We start from the raw sequence: 26,485 nt of genomic DNA on the forward strand, positions 1-26,485 counted from the left end.
ATAAAAGTACTTCTGGAAATCCTTTTCATGCAAAATTAATATTTCAGAATATACCAAATGAACAAAATCTTTTTTTTTTTTTTTTGTCATAGATTTTTTATTGTCGCAAATTGCATTTTTACATTTTATACCACCCCAACCCCAAGGGAGGGAAAACCAGAGAACAGAGAGGAGGCACAGTGCCTAATTTTAAAGTACCGGAATAGGTTAGAGGAAGGCAAATTAAATGACGATGATAATTCAGAAAAACTTGCAAACACATTATTAATGAAAAGATCTCCAAAGCATTTCAGACCTTTCTTTTCCAAGAAAGAGAATAAAGAATCTGAGAAGGGAGGAAGAAAAAGATGATTATTATGTATTGGAGTCATGGTTGATGCCGAGGTAAATTTAAAATGACGTCGAAATTGAAAGAATATTTTAAGAGAAGAGCATACTATTGGATTATCCGTGTAATGTGAAAGGGACATGGGGAGAGAAGAGAACACCATAGCAGAGAGAGATGTTGAAATACAAGACTTAGCTTCTAAGTTGCACCATGGAAAAGAGGAGGCCTGTACCCAGAACACCAGCTTCTGAATATTTGCTGCCCAGTAATAATACATAAAATTGGGCAGGGAAAGCCCTCCACTTAATCGACTTTTTTGAAGCAATATTTTTAAAAACTCTACGAGTTTTACCTGCCCATATAAAGGAGGAGATTAATTGATCTATATTCTTGAAGAAAGATTTAGGTAGAAACAAAGGAATAGCTTGGAAGAGGTAAAGAATTTTGGGGAGAATATTCATTTTTACAGCGTTTATCCTACCTAGTGGAGATAATGGAAGAGCCGCCCATCTTGAAAAAGCTGACTTCATGTATGAAACTAATGGCGTAAAATTTGCTGCTTTTAAGGCAGGATAAGAGAGAGTAACATTAACACCAAGATACTTGAATTTAGAGCTTTCCAAGTGGAAAGGTATGTCATTCTGTTTAAATTTTTGTGCAGACTGATTTATCGGTATTCACTTTTCTGCAGGTTTAGTTTATACCCAGAGAATTTCCCGAAATCATCTAGTAGATGTATTATCTCAGGAATAGATGCAATTGGATCGGTAACGTAGAGTAATAAGTCGTCAGCGTATAATGCTAATTTATGTTCGATTCCCTTGCGGGTTATACCTTTAAATACAGGAAGAGTTCTAAGCATTACTGAAAGGGGCTCAATTGCTATGGCAAAAAGTAATGGGGATAAGGGGCATCCCTGGCGTGTACCCCGTGATAAGGTAAAGTAATCAGAGATCACACTGTTAGTAGAAACTGAAGCTTGTGGTTCAGCATATAGTAGACGTATCCATGATATCAATCCCCTCCCAAAACCAAACTCCTCTAGAACTCTAAACAAATAAACCCACTCTATCCTATTCAATTCAATTCAATTCAAGTTTATTTGTATAGCGCTTTTTACAATACAAATCATTACAAAGCAACTTTACAGAAAATTATGTTTCTACAATATTTAGTAGTAGCTAGTAGTTTGTGCACGTTTGACAGGATTTTAGAAAAATAAAAATAATAATAATAATACAAGACGTAGTCAGCTAGATGATGAACTATCAATATTATTAATTAATAGTAATTATATGATGCAGTCACACATGTAGCAATAATTGTTAGTTCTGTTTGTTGATTCAAGGTTAGGATCATCTGGGGTCCTCTGAGGGTCAGCATCATCTCTTCTCAGGTGTTCTGGATCCAGACTGGAGCTTGTGTAAATCCTAGTTACCACGGGATGTAAATCCCGTGGCAAAACATAGAAACAAAATAGAGACATCATTAGCATAGCTGCTGATCCAACAAAGTAAAATTAGTTTAACCCAAGCTAAAGAATAAAAATGCAGATGCAACTACACTCACAATTTAAGAGATACATTATTCGAATGCTTGGCGAAAGAGATGCGTTTTTAATCTAGATTTAAACAGAGAGAGTGTGTCTGAACCCCGAACATTATCAGGAAGGCTATTCCAGAGTTTGGGAGCCAAATGTGAAAAAGCTCTACCTCCTTTAGTGGACTTTGCTATCCTAGGAACTACCAAAAGTCCAGCGTTTTGTGACCTTAGGGAGCGTGATGGGTTGTAGCGTGGTAGAAGGCTAGTTAGGTACGCAGGAGCTAAACCATTTAGGGCCTTATAGGTAAGTAATGATAATTTGTAACAGATACGGAACTTAATAGGTAGCCAGTGCAGAGACTGTAAAATTGGGGTAATATGATCATATTTTCTTGACCTGGTAAGGACTCTAGCTGCTGCATTTTGGACTACCTGTAGCTTGTTTATTGACGAAGCAGGACAACCACCTAGAAGTGCATTACAATAGTCCAGTCTAGAGGTCATGAATGCATGAACTAGCTTTTCTGCATCAGAAACAGATAACATGTTTCGTAGCTTGGCAATGTTTCTAAGATGGAAGAATGCAGTTTTTGTAACATTGGAAATATGATTTTCAAAAGACAAATTGCTGTCTAATATAACACCCAGATTTCTGACTGTAGAGGAAGTAACAGTACATCCGTCTAGTTGCAGATTGTAATCTACAAGATTCTGTGTGGTGTTTTTTGGTCCAATAATTAATATCTCTGTCTTATCCGAATTTAATTGGAGAAAATTATTTGTCATCCAATCTTTTACATTTTTAACACACTCTGTTAGCTTAGATAATTGGGAAGTTTCATCTGGTCTCGTTGAAATATATAGCTGAGTATCATCAGCATAACAGTGGAAGCTTATTCCGTATTTTCTAATAATATTACCAAGGGGCAACATGTATATTGAAAATAGAAGGGGACCTAGGACGGATCCTTGTGGCACTCCATATTTTACTGATGATAAATGAGATGACACCCCATTTAAGTAAACAAAATGGTAGCGATCGGACAGGTAGGATCTAAACCATCTTAGAGCCTGCCCTTGAATACCTGTATAGTTTTGTAATCGATCTATGAGTATGTCATGATCTATGGTGTCGAACGCAGCACTAAGATCAAGTAAGACTAGAAATGAGATGCAGCCTTGATCTGACGCAAGAAGCAGGTCATTTGTAATTTTAACAAGTGCAGTTTCTGTGCTATGGTGGGGCCTAAAACCTGACTGAAATTCTTCATACAGATCATTTTTATGCAGGAAGGTGCTCAATTGAGCAGACACAACTTTTTCTAAAATTTTAGACATAAATGGAAGATTTGAAATAGGCCTATAATTTGCCAGTACACTAGGATCTAGTTTTGGTTTCTTAATAAGAGGCTTGATAACCGCCAGCTTGAATGGTTTTGGGACGTGACCTAAAGATAACGACGAGTTAATGATATTGAGAAGCGGTTCTTCGGCTACAGGTAACAGCTCTTTTAGTAATTTAGTGGGTACAGGATCTAATAAACATGTTGTTGGTTTAGATACAGTGATAAGTTTATTTAGCTCTTCCTGTCCTATATTTGTAAAGCACTGCAGTTTATCTTTGGGTGCGATGGATGAAACTGAAGTGTTAGACGCTGTAGAATCTACATTCGCTATTATATTTCTAATGTTATCTATTTTATCAGTGAAGAAATTCATAAAGTCATTACTATTTAACGTTGGTGGAATATTTGAATCAGGTGGCGTCTGGTAATTTGTTAATTTAGCCACTGTGCTAAATAAAAACCTTGGATTGTTTTGGTTATTTTCAATGAGTTTGTGGATATGCTCTGCCCTAGCAGTTTTTAGAGCCTGTCTATAGCTGGACATACTGTTTTTCCATGCAATTTTAAAAACTTCCAAGTTAGTTTTTCTCCATTTGCGTTCAAGACTACGAGTTACTTTCTTGAGAGAGTGAGTATTACTGTTATACCATGGCACAGTACGTTTTTCTCTAACCTTTTTCAATTTGATGGGGGCAACAGCTTCTAATGTATTAGAGAAAATAGTGCCCATGTTGTCAGTAATTTCGTCTAATTCATGTGTATTTTTGGGTACAAATAGCAGTTGAGATAGATCAGGCAGGTTATTTGCGAATCTGTCTTTGGTGGCTGGAACAATAGTTCTGCCCAGACGGTAACGCTGAGACATATAGTTAATATCAGTTATACGCAGCATGCACGATACAAGGAAATGGTCTGTAATATCATCACATTGGGGTACAATATCTATAGCAGTAAGATCGATTCCATGCGATATAATTAGATCTAGTGTATGATTAAAACGATGAGTGGGCCCGGTGACATTTTGCTTGACTCCAAAGGAGTTTATTAGGTCAGTAAACGCAAGTCCTAATGTATCATTTGCATTATCAACGTGAATATTAAAATCTCCCATGATTAGCGCCTTATCAACTGTAACTAGAAGGTCTGAGAGGAAATCTGCAAATTCTTTTAGGAATTCTGTATACGGCCCTGGTGGTCTATACACAGTAGCCAGAGCAAGAGATACATTAGATTTCTTTTGCATGATTTCTCTATCCTATCAAATGCCTTTTCGGCGTCTAACGAAATGATCAACTCAGAGGAAACACTATTTTGTCTCGAGTATAAAATATTAAAAAGAGTACGAATGTTAGAAAATGAATACCGTCCTTTAATAAAACCAGTTTGTTCCTCTGAGATAATACTAGGAAGTATTGAAATGAACAAAATCCTAAATTGTTTTTAAGAACACCTCAGCACTTGGTTGTGGCGCCAGGAGTTCCTTCCTTGAGTTAGGCTTGTCTTGCAACCCACCAGGATGTGTTTGAGGGTTGCTGGGGCTGCACACAGGGGACAGGCTGGGTCCTCTCCATACCAGAGATGTAGGTTGGTTGGTTGGGGAGGGCAGAACGTCGTATGTGGCCCTGATGATGAACCTTAGCCTATTAGCCTCCATACCCCACATCTCACTCGATGTGATTTTTCTCCTCTCCACGCCATCCCACTTCATCCAGCGGACTTGCTGGGCTTGGGAGACAGCCTTGGCACACCTGGCTGCTTCCTCCTGGTGGCGCACCTCCTCCACCACCATGTACCGCCGTTTGGTTGGAGTAGCCTTTTGCCATGTGGGTGCTGCTGCTTCCAATCCAAGGCCCCCTCTGCCATGTTGGACCTGCCCCACTATATCCCGGTGTCTGAGGGCAGCCTTTGCCGCCGCAACCGCTGCCGACGGCTTCCATTTCCTCCCTGTTGCTAGGGTAGGTGCAGCACCTCTGACGACTGGATCCCGGGATTCTGTGAGAGTCATTTCCAGCCTTGATTTGGCACATTTGTACTCCTCCACCAGGCTTTAGATATATTACAATTAAATCTAGTCAAATCTAGACAAACTATATATATCGTTGGAAAGGTCTAAGACTCCCAAATATATATTTTACCAATGTTTTTTGTTAAAAATTATGTAGAAAAAGTAATAGATTAATTTATGACAAGAAATTATAACAGGAGCTTTGACCTTTATTTAAAAAAAAGACTTCTTCATTGCCTTTTTCTCTATCACGTTTTAGAAATGATCAGTTATCAATCAAGTTACTTATCAACTGAAAACTTAAAATCTCAAAATTCATTCTTTAAAACCCATTTTAAAATCAGACATTGCATTACCATGTAAATGTTACAAAATATTTTCATTCATGAATTATAAAAATGTAATTTTGGAACGTGCACTTTAAAGTCTGTTCAAAACTGTGAGCGACAGTTAAGCGGTTAAAAATATATTATTACGTAAATACTATAATTATTTGGATCATTATGTAACTTCATTTCAAATAATTTGCATGCATAATACTTATTAATAGCGGTAAACTGTACACAGTAAAAGTAAAATATTAATTTGTAAAAACTAATAAAGTAAAATAATCCATAATTTTAAAGTATTATTAAAACATAAACATAAAAGGAACATAAATCATAAATCGTATATAAATTGTTCTTGATTGATTGATTTCAGAATGATGGACCATCTTATTATTTATTATTATAAATAAAATAAATAATTTAATAAATTGCTACAATTACTTATAAAGAGTTTAAATAATAATAAAAATAAGGATAAACATTTCATAAATACTTAAATATAAAACAATAAAGCAGATTTACTGTTTGGCAGGAATATCTACAGCGATTCTATCAACTGAAGATGTGTGGTCTTCAATGAAGGAGAAGATCAGAGCAATGCTGCATTTCTTTGAGCTGAGGGAAAGTCTGGATCTTCCGGATCTGAGAGAGGCAAGGTGTGGAGTACCTGATGTGGACAACTTCAGCTTTTATCCTGGACGGCTCAAATGGAAGAGAAACGCCATCACATACAGGTCCGGCAGAGAATATCCATATTTACAATGTTTCCATCCAGATTCATATCAGTAGGCTATTCCTTTAATAAATGGATTATACCTCAAGTTTGTCTTGGTTTTTAAGTTGGTTATACTGCAATCAACTGAGAAAAGCCTCAGGATTTTGTTTGTTTGTTATTCCTCTCATTAAATCTCTCAGGTTTCAACATGTCTTTTGTAATATGTGGCTCCTATGAATCCTGCAGGATTGCAAATGGATGATAATGATCATGTTTCTTCAGCACAAAATCAAGATATTAGAACGATTTCTGAAGGATCATGTGACACTGAAGACAGGAGTAATGGCAGCTGAAAATTCTGTTTTTCCATCACAGGAATAACAATTTTAATTAATAATTAATATTATTATAATTAATAAATAATAAAATAATATTTTTTTTTATCAAATAAATGCAACCTTGGTGACCATAAGAAACATAAAATAAAAAAATCCTAAAACTTTTGAACAAAAGTATAAATATTTACTCTTCTAATAGGTCATAAATATTGTTTTTCAGAAACTGGAGTCAAAAGGCTATTATAGCTCCATCTATGAATTTAGATTACCAGATACAGTGAAACAAATAGATGCAGCTGTTCATGTCATTGAACATGGAAAGACTTATTTTTTCAAATGTCATGATCTAAAGATCATATTGTTTAAAAATGCCTGAATGTAATGATTTTCTTCCAAAAAAAAAGTTTATCTGATAACTCTCATTTTATTAATTTATAGAGAACATTCCTTTTTCTTTTTTATGATGGGAAAAGAAGTGTGATGGATTGTGGTTTTCCAAGGAAAACTCATAGGGATTGGCCTGGAATTGTTGGGAAAGTAGATGTAGCTTTTGAACTCAGTGGTAATGGACTGTATAATTTTCTACCCGTGTTCTCTGTAAAATAATTTTCCCTGGAATTACTGTACATGCAGGTTTTTTTTTTTTTTCTAAACGGCATGTTAACCTCTTCTACAGATCAAAGGCATTTATCTTTCACATTATGAACACAAATGCTTAGTTTGGCTGCTAATAGTTGAAAAATGTGAAGATGTGTTCACAAAAAGCAATTGTGTGATTGACTATTGTGACATTGATATTAAATGTTAAATAAGTTTAGTTATACAGTATCAAGAGGTTTGAATCTTTCACATGGTTACAGAATCGTCAGTGAATGAATAAATGTTCTCAAATTACTGACATATACTCAATATCTTAGAAACCACTTCATAGCATGACTGCATTATAATGCTTTAAAAAATAAATGATGCAGTGGATGCAGTGCTGCTGGCCTGAAAATCATGAGAAAAAAGGGGCAAAAAGGACAACTGAAGTAAAAGCACTAAGACATGGCGTCTCTGATATGACTTGTTGACCTAAATAGTTTGGATTAGCTGTCAAAATAACAGCGTACATGATTACAGAGAATGTTAAACAGCTGGGAAAATGATTTATTGTTGCCTCCAGCACTTACAAGACCTTGCTTGCCCTGATTTCATTCCCAGTGACCTCATTTTACCTCACAAGCCACAATCATATATAAGTGCAATCTCTTGGTTTACCAAAACCTGTTGAGTAACAGTATATTAGAAAATCTATTTGTGCTCACCAATTATGTATTTGATTAAAAATACAGTAAAAACATTATTGCACTTATTAACAATATTGCACTTTTTAAAATAACTTTTGTATTTTAAAATATTACTTCAGTCTTTAGTGTCATACGATCCTTCAGAAATCATTCTACAACCCAAATTCCGGAAAAGTTGGGACGTTTTTTTAAATTTTAATAAAATGAAAACTAAGACTTTCAAATCACATGAGCCAATATTTTATTCACAATAGAACATAGCAAATGTTTAAACTGAGAAAGTTTACAATTTTATGCACAAAATGAGCTCATTTCAATTTTGATTTCTGCTACAGCCTTTTCTTTTCAAAACAGTTTGATGACGTCTGGGCATTGAGGCTATGAGTTGCTGGAGTTTTGCTGTTGGAATTTGGTCCCATTCTTGCCTTATATAGATTTCCAGCTGCTGAAGAGTTCGTGGTCGTCTTTGACGTATTTTTCGTTTAATGATGCGCCAAATGTTCTCTATAGGTGAAAGATCTGGACTGCAGGCAGGCCAGGTTAGCACCCGGACTCTTCTATGACGAAGCCATGCTGTTGTTATAGCTGCAGTATGTGGTTTTGCATTGTCCTGCTGAAATAAACAAGGCCTTCCCTGAAATAGACGTTGTTTGGAGGGAAGCATATGTTGCTCTAAAACCTTTATATACCTTTCAGCATTCACAGAGCCTTCCAAAACATGCAAGCTGCCCATACCGTATGCACTTATGCACCCCCATACCATCAGAGATGCTGGCTTTTGAACTGAACGCTGATAACATGCCAGAAGGTCTCCCTCCTCTTTAGCCCGGAGGACACGGCGTCCGTGATTTCCAACAAGAATGTCAAATTTGGACTCGTCTGACCATAAAACACTATTCCACTTTGAAATAGTCCATTTTAAATGAGCCTTGGCCCACAGGACACGACGGCGCTTCTGGACCATGTTCGCATATGGCTTCCTTTTTGCATGATAGAGCTTTAGTTGGCATCTGCTGATGGCACGGCGGATTGTGTTTACCGACAGTGGTTTCTGAAAGTATTCCTGGGCCCATTTAGTAATGTCATTGACACAATCATGCCGATGAGTGATGCAGTGTCGTCTGAGAGCCCGAAGACCACGGGCATCCAATAAAGGTCTCCGGCCTTGTCCCTTACGCACAGAGATTTCTCCAGTTTCTCTGAATCTTTTGATGATGTTATGCACTGTAGATGATGAGATTTGCAAAGCCTTTGCAATTTGACGTTGAGGAACATTGTTTTTAAAGTTTTCCACAATTTTTTTACGCAGTCTTTCACAGATTGGAGAGCCTCTGCCCATCTTTACTTCTGAGAGACTCTGCTTCTCTAAGACAAAGCTTTTATAGCTAATCATGTTACAGACCTGATATCAATTAACTTAATTAATCACTAGATGTTCTCCCAGCTGAATCTTTTCAAAACTGCTTGCTTTTTTAGCCATTTGTTGCCCCCGTGCCAACTTTTTTGAGACCTGTAGCAGGCATTAAATTTTAAATGAGCTAATTAAGTGGATAAAAGTGTAACATTTCTCAGTTTAAACATTTGCTACGTTATCTATGTTCTATTGTGAATAAAATTTTGGCTCATGTGATTTGAAATTCCTTTAGTTTTCATTTTATTAACATTTAAAAAACGTCCCAACTTTTCCGGAATTCGGGTTGTAATAGGCTGATTTGCTGCTCAATACATATTATGATCAAAGAAACTGTATCGTTTAAAGAAAAATGAGATTTAGGTGTTCAATCAAGCGGAGCATATGCAACTGCTGAAGGTCTGCTCCATATAAATATGCCACAGCTGGACATACAATATTCAATCAAATAGTGATTTATTAAAATACATCATACAGTTAACCATCTAAAGGACAGAAAACAATAACATTCAACTTCTCCTTCCATACTGTAAAGGAAGAATACCACCTAGAGGCTGTACAAAGGAAACCATCTCTCTTGAAAATGTTTACAGAAATGTAGTCACATGGTGCAGTTGATGGAAGACATAAAAGACAACGAACTAAATAACAGCTGGTTGTAATGGAGCAGCTCAACTGACACTTCCACAAAGAGTCAAAAATGACAGTTAAGTCTTAAATTATTTTCTTGTTTGCTTTGAAGAGTGTTTATTTATTTTTTAACCTAGTCAAAATAACACAAATGCAGTTTGATTGAGATTAATTGGAACACACACTGAAAAAACACGATTTTTGAGAATTGTTAAAAATGGAGTTAGCCGTTTTTGCAAATGAAATCTTCATATAAGCATCTTAAATGTGTGAATATGATTATTAGGCTAATATGGTGTCTATGTACAATATCTCACATCCTGGAGGTTAAACAGAAAGCAGCTATTCAGAATGGGTACTACTGAATAGATTGGTTTTATCGCTCTCAGTAGCACACATGGCTTGTTATGTCCCTGAAATGGTGGCTAGCAGCACGGCTTGTCCTCCGCGTCATTATTCGTCATAGTGCAGGGATGACAGGAATTTATCAACGTCCAAGTCTTCAGGAAAGGAGTCAAGCAACTTCTTCGGTTTCTGAAAAATAAAAAGGAATTCAGCCGAGCAATGTTAACATAGCAGATGATGCATGATAAAGTACAAAAATAGCCAAAAATGAGTCTGACTTCTCCGATTGGCTGGACTGCCATGAGCTGACTCTAGGCAAGGCACGTCTAGGCAAGACACGTACTAATTGAATGGTATAGGTATAGAAATGGAATAAGTAACTGGTCTGAAATTGCATTTAGCCACTAGTGACTTGATTTAGATTTTAGCATTATATATTAACTGATTTAGTACTGAAAAGTATTAATACAGAGTAGTTTTACAACTAAAAATTAGGGCTGGGCAAGTTAACGCATTATCATCGCATAAATTATTTTATCGCACATTAACATAGTTTATCTAAAGTCCATTGCTCTCAATAAACATACAGACAAATCATGGATCACAGGAGGTGATGCTCCCGAAGTCCCCATCAAATTATTTAGGTATTTTAAGTATCAGCATTTTAAATTTTTAACAGAAAGGAATGCAACGAGCTCGTAATCACTACTTCATAAACGGGAAATAGGAAGTTATATATAATAGGAATATATATATATATATATATATATTAGGGCTGTGAATCTTTGGCAAGGCAGCGATTCGATTCGATTACGATTCATAGGTTTTCGATTCGATTCAAGAACGATTTTTGCAAATTTAGAACGATTCAATTCGATTCGATTCACAATTAAATTTGATTCGATTCGATTATAACGATTCGATTCTGCATTCTTTAAGTGCATTCACGGGATTATTTAAATGCTTCTACTAAATTCTTTAAATTCTTAGTCAGGGGGCAAATTACAGTAGCATTTATGGTTAGAGAACCATAGGTTAAAAAAATAAAATAAAATAAACCTTTTGTCCATTGTTAAATGCTAGTTTAATGATGCGACATGGCATACGTAAAAATGTATGTAAGCCAAGTTTTTAAAAAAGAGCTTAAAGAGTATTATGTATAAGCTAACATTTTGTCACACCGGGGGCGTAGCCATAATTTCTGAAGTGACAGAAATGTCAGATACAATCATTTTATGTATGTAGCCTATATAATAATAATAATAATTATTATTATTATTATTATTATTTTTTTTACAAGGAATTATCTTCTTTTTTAATTACTTTAATTAGCTGTAATAAATCAAATACACTGCTGGACAATAATCAATCATTTGTAATCGATATTTTTTTCCTAATGGCAGTTTTATGATGGTTTTATATACTAGGCTACATTTAATTAGCAATTATTTAAATTTTCTGCACAGAATAAGGTAGAAAATATACTATATAGTTTCTGTACTGTAATAAATGTAAATTAGCACTGCATCATTCATAAATTGTTTGTGGGGTTTTTTTTTTGTTTCATCAGTTCATTCTGCTTTTATTCAGTTTGGCTGCAGATATAGCCTGGCACGTCTATGAGAGCGAGATTGCTTCTCTTTCAGTGTGAAAACGTCTTCATCTCTATTTAACTTTTCCTCTCCATCAGCGAATGATTCTGAGAGAAAACGCGCCAGATGTCTGTTTGCTAATGAAACAAATGCTACTTTCATGCATCTGATTATCAGATAAATCTCGCGCTCTTATTTCAAGGTCGTTGTTAATGCTGTGGTTAATTTTAAAAGTTTCCTTCGTATATTCGGTTCATCCGCATTGTTTAAAAACATTTATCATTCAATGGATCTGTGCGTATGATTTAGACACTTACATTTCTGCTCCGTCCATGCAATAAATACAGCTGTCGACGGCTCCGGTAACTCCGTCGGTAAGATGCAAAGAACCATTGACAAACTACAGAAAAGTTAGCATTACTGGCCACTAGTCCTATAGATCACACGTCAGCTGCGTCAGAGACGAACGGAGCGCGAGCGCAATCCTGTGACAGTCTCACAGGCAGTAAACAGTGGAGCGCGTGAAGGACAGATAAGAGGCACGATTCACGAACACTCTTCAAGGTCTCCATTAATTCGTGCGTGTAGTAATTTAATGTGTATACATTTTGAAAGCATTGAATTGCTATAGAAATTGCGATTCATTCGATTCTTAGCATTTTGAATCGATTACTGTCCAAGATCGGTGATTCACGATTCAAAAATCATGTTTCAAGATCGATGCATATGAATCGAAAGGGTTTGTAATCGATGCATCGAGAAAACGAATGAATCGTTACACCCCTAATATATATATATATATATTGGGGCTGCACGATATTGGGGAAAAAATTACATTGCGATATTTTATTTTTCTGCGATATATATTGCGATATGAAATCGAATCTAATTTTTTCTTACAAACAAAAATGGGGTGAGCACACTTACATTCTCATTTTAAATGATTTAAACATCGACACCATTGTGTCAATTGATTAATATGCGGGAGGGAGAGAGAGCAAGACAGCGCTCGTGTTGTTTGAAGATGGTGAGCGTGCGGCCGGGGCTGGCTCTCTCTCTCGCGCTCTCTCTCGTGCTCTCTCCCCCTTCTCTCTCGCTCGCTCGCTCTCTCTCTCTCTCTCTCTCTCTCTCTGCTCGCTCGCTCTCTATCTCTCTCTCTCTCTCTCTCCCTCCTCTCTCTCTCTCTTTCCCTCCCTTCTCTCCCTCCCTTCTCTCTCTCTCTCTTCCTCCCTTCTCTCTCTCTCTCGTGCCCTCTCTCAGAGGGAGAGAGAGAGAGAGGGAGAGAGGGAGAGAGGGAGAGAGGGAGAGAGGGAGGGAGAGAGGGAGAGAGAGAGAGAGAGAGAGAGAGAGAGAGAGAGAGAGAGAGAGAGAGGTGCAATTAATCTGTACAGTTAATGACAAACTGCCCGTACAGTTAATGAATAACAGATCAACTACGACAGCCTACATCGCACATCCTGCGATGTGACTATCGTGGATGCGTACATCACGATATCGATGCTTAAACGACACATCGTGCAGCCCTAATATATATATATATATATATATATATATATATATATATATATATATATATATATATATCTCTATCTATCTATCTATCTATCTCAGGGCTCGACATTAATGCTTGTCCGCGAAAAGTGAATTTTGTGAAGGAGCAAGTGAAAGAGAATTTTACTTGCCCGACCAGACAAGTAACCTGATTAAAATTTGAATAAACAATAACTAGGGCAGCACCAACTGACTTTTTATTATATACATTAACTGACTTAAATTTTATACATTATGTATCGTTTTTGCTCCATTTCGCTAACAAAAATAGTTCTAAGCAAAGCCACAGCAGAACAGTCGTGCATCTGCGAGCAACAAACAAGTCTTTTGTTACTAAATTATTAATTTTTTATGTTTCAGTGAGCCATTTATAAAAACAGTTACATGCTTAATTTATTGAATGAATCAGCCATTTTAATGAATTGGTTGAATCAATGATTCACTCATTAAGAAAGTGACCTGACACCATCTACTGGTGGTTTGATTTCATATTTAAAAGTATCATTGCATTTTTTCATCATTTCATATTTGTATGTCAAAAAAGTAAAACATTAATCTAATAACATTATTTATGCATTTGGACAGATGGGAGTTTGTTGATACTGATTTCATTTGAATAGTAACAATCATAGTCTCTTATTATTCTAACAGTCTATTGATCACATGTAAGAATTCGATGTAAATGGAGACATGTACATTTGATAAGTTTAGGAAAATATTATCTGTGTAACAGCAATCAATTTAAGGCAAATATCAAAAATATGCTGATTAAAATAATACCTGATAGAGTACTGATGAGACTGCTACAAAATAAATGAAATTTGTGCCCAAACATTTTTTTTTTTCATTCTTTTACTCGGACAATTGAATGATGGATTTAAGCTCATGTCAAAGCTTAATGTCGAGCCCTGATATATTTTTACAAATAACCAATAAAATATCTCCTCACCTTTGATTTCTTTTGACTGCTTAAGGAGCTGGAAAGCTGTAACTCTTTCTTTGCAGGAGGGCTCAATTCAATTTGCTTTCGCTTCTTTCCTTTAGGGATGGCAGATTTCCCAGCACTGGCCTCCTCTTGACGCAAGCTGTCTTTCAAAGGACCTCCTGTCCTAGCGGCGCGTGACAGGATCATGAGAGTGTGGGCGGCCATGTTGATGCTGTTCTCACTCCCCGCCTCGCTGGCAGGACTGCAGGAGGGGATGTCGGGTGTGGCGGGAGGGGGAAGATACCTCGGTGTGCTTTCACCCTCCCTCCTGAGCCTTTGTCGGGACGGGGTTCTCAATCCATCAGTCAGCTCCTCCTGTGCACGCCCTGGTCCAGGTGTTCTCGGAAGTGGGAGATCTGGACATCCGGCCACCTGTCTCTTCGGCGGAGTGGCTGGGGGAGCCTGGCCTTGTATGTCCTGCAGCATCTCAACAGCCTGTTTAGTTAGAGGGCTTGTCTTGGATAAGGTTTTACTGGAACTGCTCGATTCTGCTGCTGTAGATTTTTCCGTAGAAGGTGTGTGATCCTCAGTGGGGTGTACAGGTGTCTGACGCTGACAGCTCCCCAGCTCATTTTCTTTATTTGCAGTGATGCCTGGAGAGTTCTGTAAGGAATTTTTTTCCGAGGATGTTTCTACTGGTTTTAACTGCTTCTTTTCATGAGATTCTTCTTGGGTGTTGTCCTTTGTGTTGCCTGATGGTTTCTGCTTTAGCCCTGGAGCAGAAGACTTTGAAACCACTCCGCCATCTTCCTTCTGTGATGCTTGTGATTTTTTGGGTGATTCTGATCTAATGAGAGCCTCTAGCTCAATGACAGTTTTGTTGGAAGACTTGGCATTTGATAATGCAATTGGATTTGGTCCCCTTTCAGTTACTTTGCTTTTTGGGGCTTCTTTTTGTTGATGAAATATGGTGACTTTTTCAGAGTTCTTTATACCCGCTTTGGGATTTAATTCTGGCAACCTAACGGTTTCCATTCTTCTTTTGCGGGTATCAGAAACTAAAGGCTGTTTCGGTTCAGTGTGTGTAACTTCTTTCTGAACCTGCTGAGCTGGGGAGGAAGTAACCGCAGAGGATGTGAGTGTGCTTGTCTGTAAAGAATTCTGGCCAGCTTCAGTGACTTCAGGTGTAATGTCAAAGCAAAGTATCCGCCGATGGCTGGGGCTTGTTGCGCTCACACTTTTTTGTTGCTCAGCGGTCTGGGGAAGCACTTGACCAGACCCAGATGTGCCAGTTTTAGCTGAAAATCAGCAAACAAGTCATTACATTGTTGAATAATCCACAAACGTGCATTACAAAAAACTTAACTTTCAGATAAAACAAGTTGCTAAAGAACATTTCAAATTATGCTAGTGAAAAATGAGTATTTTAGGAATCTAGTTAATTTAAATCTCTGGAAAAACATTAATCAACGTTTTAGCGTAATACAAGACTACAATATATTTATATAAGGACTGGGCAGGTTAACACATTAATTAATGCCACAATTTTATTGTGCTTTAAAGCAGTTTTTTTATGATTATTATCATTTTGAAAGTCCATTGCTCACTGGCTCGGAATACAGATACAGACAAACCATGGGTCACAGAAGCAGTGGGATGTTGATCAGTACTTTTCACTACAATTTTTAACAGAAAAGAATGCATCGTGCTTGTAATCATGACTTCACAAGTGGGAGACAGGGAATTTCTGATATCACTTGAAGACAACAGAGAAGCGTTCTCTCGCTCAGCACAGTGGAGTGCATTGTTGTTGTTGTTAACTGTCTTGAGTCGTTAGTGTGATTATATATATATATATATATATATATATATATACACACACATATTATATATATATATATATATAATATATATATATATGTATATATTACACACACACACATATATATATACACGGTATACACACACACATACATATATATATATATATACATACACACACACTGTGTGTGTGTGTGTGTGTGTATGTATATATATATATATATATATAATATTTATATTTTAAAAATATAGCTTCTTTTTTTTTTTTTTTTTAGTTTTTATTCATCAAAGTATCCTAAAAAAGTATCACATGTTCTGAAAAAATATTAAGCAGCAGAACTGTTTCCAACTTTGATAATGACTCATCATATTAGAATGATTTCTAAAGGATCATGTGATGATGATCCTAAAAATTCAGCTTTGCATCACAGAAATAAATGATAATTTAAAGTATAATAAATTGAAAAACAATTATTTTAAATTGTAATAATATATCACAATATTTTTTTTTTGTTTGGTTTTTTTTCCAAACTTTTGGTCTGTACTGTATGTGTGTGTGTGTGTGTATATATATATATATATATATATATATATATATACACACACACACACACACACACACACACACATATATATATAAATATATAATGTGTATATACATATGTACTTATATAAAAACATTAGGTACATAAATGTATAATTACATACATTTCTATAAATATTTAATGTATTAAAAATACAATAAAAAACATCTTACTCATGTCTGTGTTTTCCTTGGGTGCCAATTTATGTTGAGAAATAACTTTTGCAGGCTGCCTTACAGTGGCTGAACATGGCAAAGTCAACATCTGTAAAAAAAAATAAAAAAAATATAGTAATTATAAATAGAATAAAACTATTATTCTATCACAAAACCTGTACACTTCAAAGTTACTAACCTGATTGGGAAGGACTGCAAGTTTTCCAGTATTTTGCCCCATTACAGATACTGGAAGCATCACATTTTGTAATATGGGCTGAACTGGAGAAGATATGATGATTGTGGAGCCTAAAAAAATAATCAATTGGAATTTCAAACATGCACCCTTAATCCCTTAAAAGAATAAATAAAGTCTGCAAATGAGTATCTCAACATAAACACAGAAACATACAACCTAAATAAAAGCCTTATATAATCAAACTCTTCACTCACCAGGCGAGTAGGTCTGAGAGACATTTGCTCCCATGGACACCACAGTCCTCTGGCGAGGTGGAGTCGTTACCACATGCGGCATTGAAGACACGGTCCCTTGAGGCACATTACTTGGAAACAGCACAACATTTGACCGCTGCTCGGCAGCAGCCGGATCGGTTACGACAAAATAGCTGTTTGCAGGCCCAAAGGTGGGGTTAGCTTGCAACAGCTGAATAAAACCAGTTTCCTGACCTGCAGGACGCCCCAACACAGACTGTCCGCTACTCTGCACACTCCTCGTAGGTGTTCCGAATGATCCAACTCCCTCTACCCCCTGTAAGCAGCTCACAGCTTGAGCCGTTTCCTCTTGTGTTATGACCGCAGAGGTTGTGGGCAAAGTCTTGGCAGGTGATTTGGCAGGAGTGGACAGGAAGATGGTGGGGATGTGGTCACTGGTGATGCTGGAAACTGCCTGGTTCAGTGCTGCATCAGTTGAGACCTTGTCCTGCTCATCACTGATGATGATTTTTAGAGAAACAGTCTTATTGGGATCAGGATCCCCGGCTGGGGCATCAGAAACGCATGGCGTAGTGGCGATAGATGAAGCATGTGATGTAGGAAGATTGCTTTTGACAGTACTGGACTGAGTTTGAGTGCCGGAAGGAGTTGAAGGCATCTTGTTTGTAGAGGGTGGAGAAGCCGTTTTAACAGATATGATGTCTGTGTCAGGTTGAGTTAAGCAAGGTGAGGGCACAGTGTAACTTTGAATGGATAAAGAGGTTCCCATATCTTCATCCTGTCCAATGGTCATTCCTGCCACTCTCCCAGGCTCATTTACAGATGCGCTATTTGAGGTTTCAGTTGTGGATGTAGTTTGCGATGTCTTACTTGAAACAGGAACTTGACTGCTTTTATTGTCATTTGATGTTTCGTTGGCGTCTAAGCTTTCCAGAGTAACTAGCTGGATATTTACACTCTCAGAAGCTTCATTTTCTGGTTCATCTATCTCCATGCCAAGTCCTTCCTCTGTCAAAGAAGAGCTTGATACGGTTTGATCAGCTGGACGCGAATCTGCTTTATCGTTCAAACTTGAAGTTGAAGTGTCACCTTTGGATTGTTTATTACCAGATAAAACTCTAGTCCTGGCTAGTCCTCTTTTGGAGTTTGTGGATCCTTGTCCAGTTTGTTTGGTTACAATACGTGGCTGCAAAGCTGTGGAAGCAGACTTTGTCGCATTACAAAGGCTGGATGATTTATTTTTGCTTTTTGACTCAGACTGGGCGATTAGGTTTTGTACCCTACTTTCTCCTCCTGATGTGGAATCCTCCTGTCCAGTGCCTTAAAATAATAAATAAAATCATACAACAATTTATATATTGTCTCTGGAATGAAAAGTTAGGGGTCAGTGAGATTTTTTTTTTTAAGAAAATACTTTTATTCAACAAGGATGAAATTCTATTTCATCAAAGAATTTTGAAAAAAATGTATCACAGTTTCCCAAAAACAACTTTTATAAACAATGTTTTTAACACTGATAAGAAATGTTTTCCAAGCATCAAATAAGCATATTAGAATCATTTGTGAGAGATCTTGACTGAAGTAATGGCTGTTGAAAATTAGCCATAAAGAATAAACCATTTAAAAGTATATTGAAATATAAAATATATTTTATATAAATATATTTTACTGAAATACATAGAAAAAAAAACTATTTTTAAATTGTAATATTTCATATTAATGTTGTAGTGTATTTTTGATCAGATAAACAGTTATGGTGAGCAGAGGAGACTTCTTAAAAAAAAAAAAAATGTAAAATTTGGAACCATTGGTCATAGCGGTGTGCAATATACTGTGTGATAATATCATTAATTTTGTTTTGACGAGGTGCCATTCGATATTATTGAGTATTTTGCAACACAACCCCTCTTTTTCCTCAGACATGCATCTCAAGGCCTATATGGATTTAACATCAAATGCTCAATTTACAGCATTAAATTAAGATAAACAGCCTAAAGTTTGGCTCTATGCCAGAAACACAAAGTATCTATAATGCTTAAAAGAAAACATTTTAAAATACAAGCAGAAGTAGCATCACGCCACATTTGAACATCTATGTATGTTAATTATTAATGTTTTTGCTTAAAACTAGGGCTGCACGATATTGGGAAAAAATGACATTGCAATATTTTATTTTTCTGCGATATATATTGCGATATTTTTTCTTACAAACAAAAATGGGGTGAGCACACTTACATTCTCATTTTAAATGATTTAAACATCGACACCATGGTGTCAATTGATTAATATGCGTGAGGGAGAGAGAGCAAGACAGCGCTTGTGTTGTTTGAAAACGGCTCGCTCTCTCTCGGTCTCTCTCTCTCTCTCTCTCTCAATTCAATTCATATTGCTTTATTAGCATGACATACAAAGGTACATATTGCCAAAGCATTGTACATAGCAGAATAGAAACAAACAAAACAAAAATACATATATATTCATAAGAAAAAAAAATTACATGCAAAATAAATCCATATACATTTCTATAAACATTGATGGTACTTCTAATGTACTCTCTGTCTGTCTCTCTCGCGCGCGCGCTCTCTCTCTCTCTCTCTCCATGTCTCTCTCTCGCGCGCGCTCTCTCTCTCCCTGTCTCTCTCTCGCGCGCGCGCGCTCTCTCTCCCTGTCTCTCTCGCGCGCGCGCTCTCTCTCTCCCTGTCTCTCTCGCGCGCGCGCTCTCTCTCTCTCTCCCTGTCTCTCTCGCGCGCGCTCTCTCTCTCTCTCCCTGTCTCTCTCGCGCGCGCTCTCTCTCTCTCTCCCTGTCTCTCTCGCGCGCGCGCGCGCTCTCTCTCTCTCTCCCTGTCTCTCTCGCGCGCGCGCTCTCTCTCTCTCTCCCTGTCTCTCTCGCGCGCGCGCTCTCTCTATCTCTCTCTCTCTCCCTGTCTCTCTCGCGCGCGCTCTCTCTCTCTCTCTCTGTCTGTCTGTCTCTCTCTCGCGCGCGCTCTCTCTCTCTCTCTCTCTCTCTCTCTCTCTCTGTCTCTCTGTGGTTTTCAGTCCTGTCAATTATATAATTTCACTCTATGATGGTTAAGCTGTGCAATTAATCCGCGAATCACATTCGTCAACGGCAGGGGAGTAGCTGGCACGTACAGTTAATGAATAACGGATCAACTACAACAGCCTACATCGCACATCCTGCGATGTGACTATCGTGGATTCGTACATCGCGATATCGATGCTTAAACGACACATCGTGCAGCCCTACTTAAAACCCACTTTAGACCATCAGAGAGTGCTTGTAATAACTCCCGATTTTGAACTATAGTTGATTTTGATTCTTTAATAGGCAGACAAGCACTCTTTGTGTTTAATAACGCCACACTGCTTATTGTCATAAACATCCTTTAATGTTATAAATGTAACATGTCATGAGAAGCATACAAAACACATACAGAAAATATTTCGTCATAATCATTTCTATTTGCTTTCATATTTCATGTGTAGAAATAGATTTCACTCAATTTAAAAATAATAAAAATAAATATGGAAGAGCTAGAGAGTTAATGCTCTCTCACTCATAACACTCACGCACATGGAAGAAAATGGACACTACAGATCACATAATTCAGTGGAGAATTAATAGAAATTATATTAAGATCATGTGAGAATAAATCTGTTCTCAGATACCAAAGATAACAGGAACTCGGCATCCACTCTCTGAATACTCTTCTTCAGTGTTTGTTTACACTGGTTTTCGAAACAGAACCACCAGTCTTTGCCGTTTTGTGCAACAGCTGTTGCTCCACGCACGTGATCTAAGCTCAAATATGATTGGACGGCCCGTTTAATCGAAGATCAAACGGAAAAAAATCTTCACTTTTTCACACCACGAATGATAGCGCCTGGTGTGAATAGCCCCACTGGGATCTATTATTTTGATTCAAAAGCATCATTGCACCGTACTTTCACATTCAGTGTGAAAAGCCCTTAAATGTGAGAATTTGACTTAAAAGATAATGGACACTTTAAGAAAATTGACTTTATAAAAGGTAAAAAATGCCCATGTAAAAATCTATTTAAACTAGGGCTGCACGATTTTGGGAAAAAAATTACATTGCGATATTTTATTTTTCTGTGATATATATTGCGATATGAAATCTAATCTAATTTTTTCTTACAAACAAAAATGGGGTGAGCACACTTACATTCACATTTTAAATGATTTAAACATCAGAGTATTATTTAAATTAGAGTAAATTATTTGTTTGTAACTTTAGGATATGGTTTGAATTGTTAACATACTAACATGAACTTACCACGAGCAATACTTCTGTTACTATATTTATTTATCTTTGTTTATCTTAGTTTATAAAAACACAGCTGTTCATTGTTTGGTAATGTTACTTCACAGTGCATTAACTATGTTAACAAATACTGTACAACTTTTGATTTCAACAATGAAGGTTATGCAGCCTAAATGTTGAAATTAACAATGTTGTAGAAGTGCGGTTTAGTAATAGTAAATGTTAAATAATGTAGTTAAATAGTTTAATAAATAGAACATTATTGTAAAGTGTTACAGATTTTTTTTAATACCAATTCAGACGTCTCGTGAGTTCAGTGTTGGACAGGTCAGTTGTTTAAACCATTCATTACCGTATTTTCCGGACTATAAGTCGCATTTTTTTCATAGTTTGGCTGGTCCTGCGACTTATAGTCAGGTGTGGCTTATTTATCAAAATTAATTTGACATGAACCGAGAGAAATGAACCAAGAGAAAACATTACCATCTACAGCCGCGAGAGTGTGCTCTATGCTGCTGAGTGCTCCTGTAGTCTACACTGAGAACATAGAGCGCCCTCTCGCGGCTATAGACGGTAATGTTTTCTCTTGGTTCTTGGTTCTAAATAAATGCGACTTATAGTCCGGTGCGACTTATATATGTTTTTCCCTCATCATGACGTATTTTTGGACTGATCCGTCTTATACTCAGGTGCGACTTACAGTCCGAAAAATACGGTAAATTGAATCAGTTCAAAGGAATCATTAGTTCGCGAATCAGACATGTACGGCACGCGTTGTGTAATTATCACTGCAGTTTAGGATATCGCACAAGATTTGACAACACAGAAAACATTTCATCACTGGATATATTTTTTTTTTTTTGACACCATCGTGTCAATTGATTTTGATTAATATGTGCGAGGGAGAGAGATAAAGACAGAGCTCGTGTTGTTTGAAGATGGTGAAGGTGAGCGTGCGCTCGCTCGTTCTCTCTCCGGCCGGGGAGCAGCTGGCCCATACGGTTAATGAATAACGGATCAATTACAACAGCCTACATCGCACATCCTGCGATGTGACTATTGTGGATTCGTACATCGCGATATCGATGCTTAAACAACACATCATGCAGCCCTAATTTAAACTTTATTGAAAAGATTAATTTCTCTCAGTGTGATCTGACCACACAGAATATGAAGAATATTAAAACCTTTAGGAGTCGGACGTCCACGGTAGTCCTTAAGGTACGAGCACAACAACACTCAAAATATTGTCTAATTATCCTAATCGATAAAATCCCAGAAATATCAAGATATTTTTATTAATGTTGCACACCCCTAATTGTTCATATAATTAAATGTACACACATTAAATGTACAAAGTAAAGCAGACCCATCTTACCGGTTTCAGAAGCTCTGTCTACATGCCTGGTCTCATCACTCTCTTGTGCGCTGGTGCAAGTACTGAAGCTCCCATCAGCCTGTTCACTGCCTTCAGCTGTTTTACTTTTCCCTTCTAACAATATGAAAGGTGATCAGTGAGACCTTACAAATAAAAAAAAAAATCAGTTCGGCTTTTATAACAGAATTTGATTAAACCTACCATAGTCGAAGAGGTCAAAGAGTGCCTGAAATGCTGGATCTGACTCTGTTTGCACCAATATGTCTTGGATGGCATCATCAGACATATGAATTTCCCCCTAAAATAATTTTACAGGTTAAGGGTTGATTTGGCTGTCAACATATACAAAACAAACAATAAAAGATGTGGATTCACACACCTGGAGGCCCAGGATTTCATCAATCGACTGCTCTTGTTCCACAGTACTGCAGGCGGCTTTTGATGTCTGAGGACTATTATCACTGTTAAAGTGATAATACAACATGTGTCCAGTAAGATTTTAATGTTGTTGTTTTCTTAAAGTATTTTTAAGTTGTTCCTTGCCTATTATTTAGCATTTACCTTGCCAAGATTTTGTTGATGTTTTCAGCAAGTTTTTCTTGTAAGGATCTATCACTGAGAATTTTTTCCCTGGCATTTTCTATAACTATTTGCTGTTAAGAAAAAAAAAAGAGAGATCTTCAATTACACAGAAGTAATCCCAAAAAAAAAAAAAATAATTCGAGAAATGAATCAGCCTGACTCACAGATAAGTTCTCCGTCACGGTTTCTTCACTTTGAGATTCCACTACGAGAGTGCTGGACACTACGGTGGCTCTGCTGATCCCGCTGGCACCCAACTGACCACCTCCTCTCCGCCTCGGCGAGTCACTGCAGCACAAAACACAGATTGATCTGGAAAAGATAGAAAGAGGGAAACTGCAACATACTTCTGGTGTCGGCATCACTCTTACCATTTCCTGCGGGCTGGAGACAAAGGTCCGGGATTCAGTCTGTTATCAGTAACCAGTATCTGCAACGGTGACTCCCCTATGAAGATGTAAGATAGCAAAATGAAAAAAAAGGGTACTTAAATCATTCAAGAGTGTGATTCAAACATGTTTTCAGGGCTCACCTGGCTGACTAAGATAGAGAGTGGAAGGTCTGGTAGGCTGGGAAGTGTAAGACACTGGGGTGGAATGTACCAGCATGCCTTGAGGGGTGGACACAGTGCTGGGGACACACTGAACTGCTGGAGTACCGGGCGGGAGCCCAATGATGGGAGACTGTGTTGCTGACAATGGTCTTTGTTGACGCCTCATATTTTGAATGCTATTCATAGTGCGCACTTAGTTTCAAAAAAAAAATATATATATATATAAATTACGATACTGTTGTTTTGGGGTCTGTAAGATTTTTGAAAGAAATCAATACTTTTATTCAGCAAGGATAAATTAAATTGATCAAATGTGACAGTTAAGTCAGTTATAATGATACAAAAAATAATATTTCAAATAAATTCTGTACTTTCTAAAAGTTCTATTGACAAATGAAAAATTATGTGCGTTATTTCTATCTTTTGCTGTAGTATGTCAGTAGTAAATATCAGTTTACATTTCCAAAAATTATTTTTAACATTAATTGTAATAATCCAGAGATTTTTGTTTGCACGAGGAGTCTGACAGCAGCCAGTGCTCCACACATAGATCTGATCTCATCATCATCAGTCTGTCTGGAATAACATGAAGAAACAGAACAAACTGAGACAGACTCAATCCAGAAGAACTGTGGCAAGGTCTCCAAATGTTTGGAAATGTAAACTGATATTTACTACTGACACACTACAGCAAAACAGAAATAACTGACTTAAAAACATTTTTTTATTAGTGAAAATACTAGTGACCTGAGACTTTTGCACAGTAGATATATTTGTGTTATATATCTATTATAATGTATTTGCCTAATTTCAATATATCCAATTCATCAAGACCACGGTTTCTCTCAAACAATGAGCAAAACTCACGGCGTTGATTCAGCTGCACTGCAGGAGAATTCTGCAGAGACCTGTGGACAATACAGAAAGATTTTAATAAATATGGTGCTTAAAAAAAATTAAACATTCAATGTAAACAAATATTAATTCACTTGATTTGGTTGAGTGTACAGTCAATCTTTTTCCATAATGATGTCATCACAGCTGGGATTTGATTTTCTTGACTTGTTTCTGCAAAAGAAATGACAAACATGTTACAATGGAAACTGATACACTGTGCATCTCAAAACATATCATTTACATTTAAGGGCACTCACCTTTTGCTTTAACAGCAACATATTCATTTAAAATCGTAATCAGGTTTTTTCCAAAAAGAGACTTGAAAAAAAGAATAATCGACAATTGTTATCTAGTTAGCATTTCTTCTTAACACACACCAGTAACGTATTGATGTTTACCACCATGGTGTTTATCAATCATGAACTCGACACATACAAACACACAGGCAGGGATGAGCCCGTCCTCTGAGCTGTGCTCCGCATACTCCTTCAGGCTTGGACTCTCATAGATGAAGGCTCGGCTTGTGGCAGTGAGCCCTTCTTGCTGCAGGTAGCCTAAAAGTTTAAAGTAAACGACACATAATTTCATATTTATTTTTTTAAATAGAAGATAAATCAGTCATTACTGTTATCGATCATCTCAGCAATTTGACACGTCACAGCTTCGCACTGACTGAGCTCAGAACCCCACACAGTTGTCTTAGTTTTGTAATGGTTTAGATATTTACCACTACCCAGCAGAGACAAATTACATAATTAACGTTACATATATTGTAATAAGGAACTAAGTATTAGCTCGCTAGCTTCTCATAGAGAGAGACACAACAAGAGTGAACTTACCCAGCACAAGTCTGGCGACGTCGGACGGAAGCAACATACTTTGATGTTATGCTGTCTCACCAAATCGTCTGCATTTGAAGCATGCGTATTAAAGTTTAATTTAGTCCATAATGTGATAATACAGCTGAAATATCACAGATCGTTCAACCCTCTCTTCCATCTCGACTACGAAAAGGCGCGGAAATTCGCCTCCTCTGACCCGGATATTGTTTGTGTAATATTCGAGAGGAAATACAGGGAAATGTAGTTTTCCTTTTCTTTTCTTTTCTTTTCTTTTCTTTTCTTTTCTTTTCTTTTCTTTTCTTTTCTTTTCTTTTCTTTTCTTTTCTTTTCTTTTCTTTTCTTTTCTTTTTATATTACGTTGATATGTATAAGCACGTTACGTTATTATTTATTTATTTACATTTTATTATAGAGCGAGCAATAGAGAGAGAGCATGTATGCGGGGGATAGATAGATAGACAGATTTGTCTTATTGTTTTCTTTATTTATTACATTCCTCTGCAGTTAACTTGTGTTTAAAACACACTATATTACCTGTTTTAACACAGTCTATGGTTTTAACCAATGATAATTTTTTAGACAGAGTAG

The 26,485-nt window shown here is 36.9% G+C and overlaps 1 protein-coding gene across 2 annotated transcripts; it reads right to left on the reverse strand.

The window, feature by feature from the left end:
• Nucleotides 1-9,742: 9,742 nt before the first annotated feature.
• On the reverse strand, nt 9,743-26,104 carry LOC132107952 (protein NPAT-like). Of its 2 annotated transcripts, XM_059514321.1 has the most exons (17): nt 25,895-26,104; nt 25,491-25,609; nt 25,313-25,373; nt 25,148-25,226; nt 25,026-25,066; nt 24,138-24,350; nt 23,977-24,052; nt 23,770-23,893; nt 23,585-23,676; nt 23,403-23,484; nt 23,225-23,321; nt 23,024-23,134; nt 17,360-18,679; nt 17,106-17,215; nt 16,925-17,015; nt 14,371-15,644; nt 9,743-10,467 (listed from the first exon to the last, which is right to left on the reverse strand). In XM_059514321.1, exons 1-17 carry the CDS (start codon nt 25,929-25,931, stop codon nt 10,387-10,389), a joined length of 4,008 nt encoding a protein of 1,335 aa, XP_059370304.1. In that variant the 5' UTR covers nt 25,932-26,104; the 3' UTR covers nt 9,743-10,386. The 2 variants fall into 2 exon arrangements, with proteins under 2 accessions (XP_059370304.1, XP_059370306.1); XM_059514323.1 differs by lacking the exons at nt 25,313-25,373; nt 25,491-25,609; nt 25,895-26,104 and adding an exon at nt 25,427-25,445.
• Between the last annotated feature and the right edge of the window lie 381 nt (nt 26,105-26,485).

Source organism: Carassius carassius, chromosome 28 (assembly GCF_963082965.1).
Source record: "Carassius carassius chromosome 28, fCarCar2.1, whole genome shotgun sequence".
Taxonomy (NCBI): domain Eukaryota; kingdom Metazoa; phylum Chordata; class Actinopteri; order Cypriniformes; family Cyprinidae; genus Carassius; species Carassius carassius.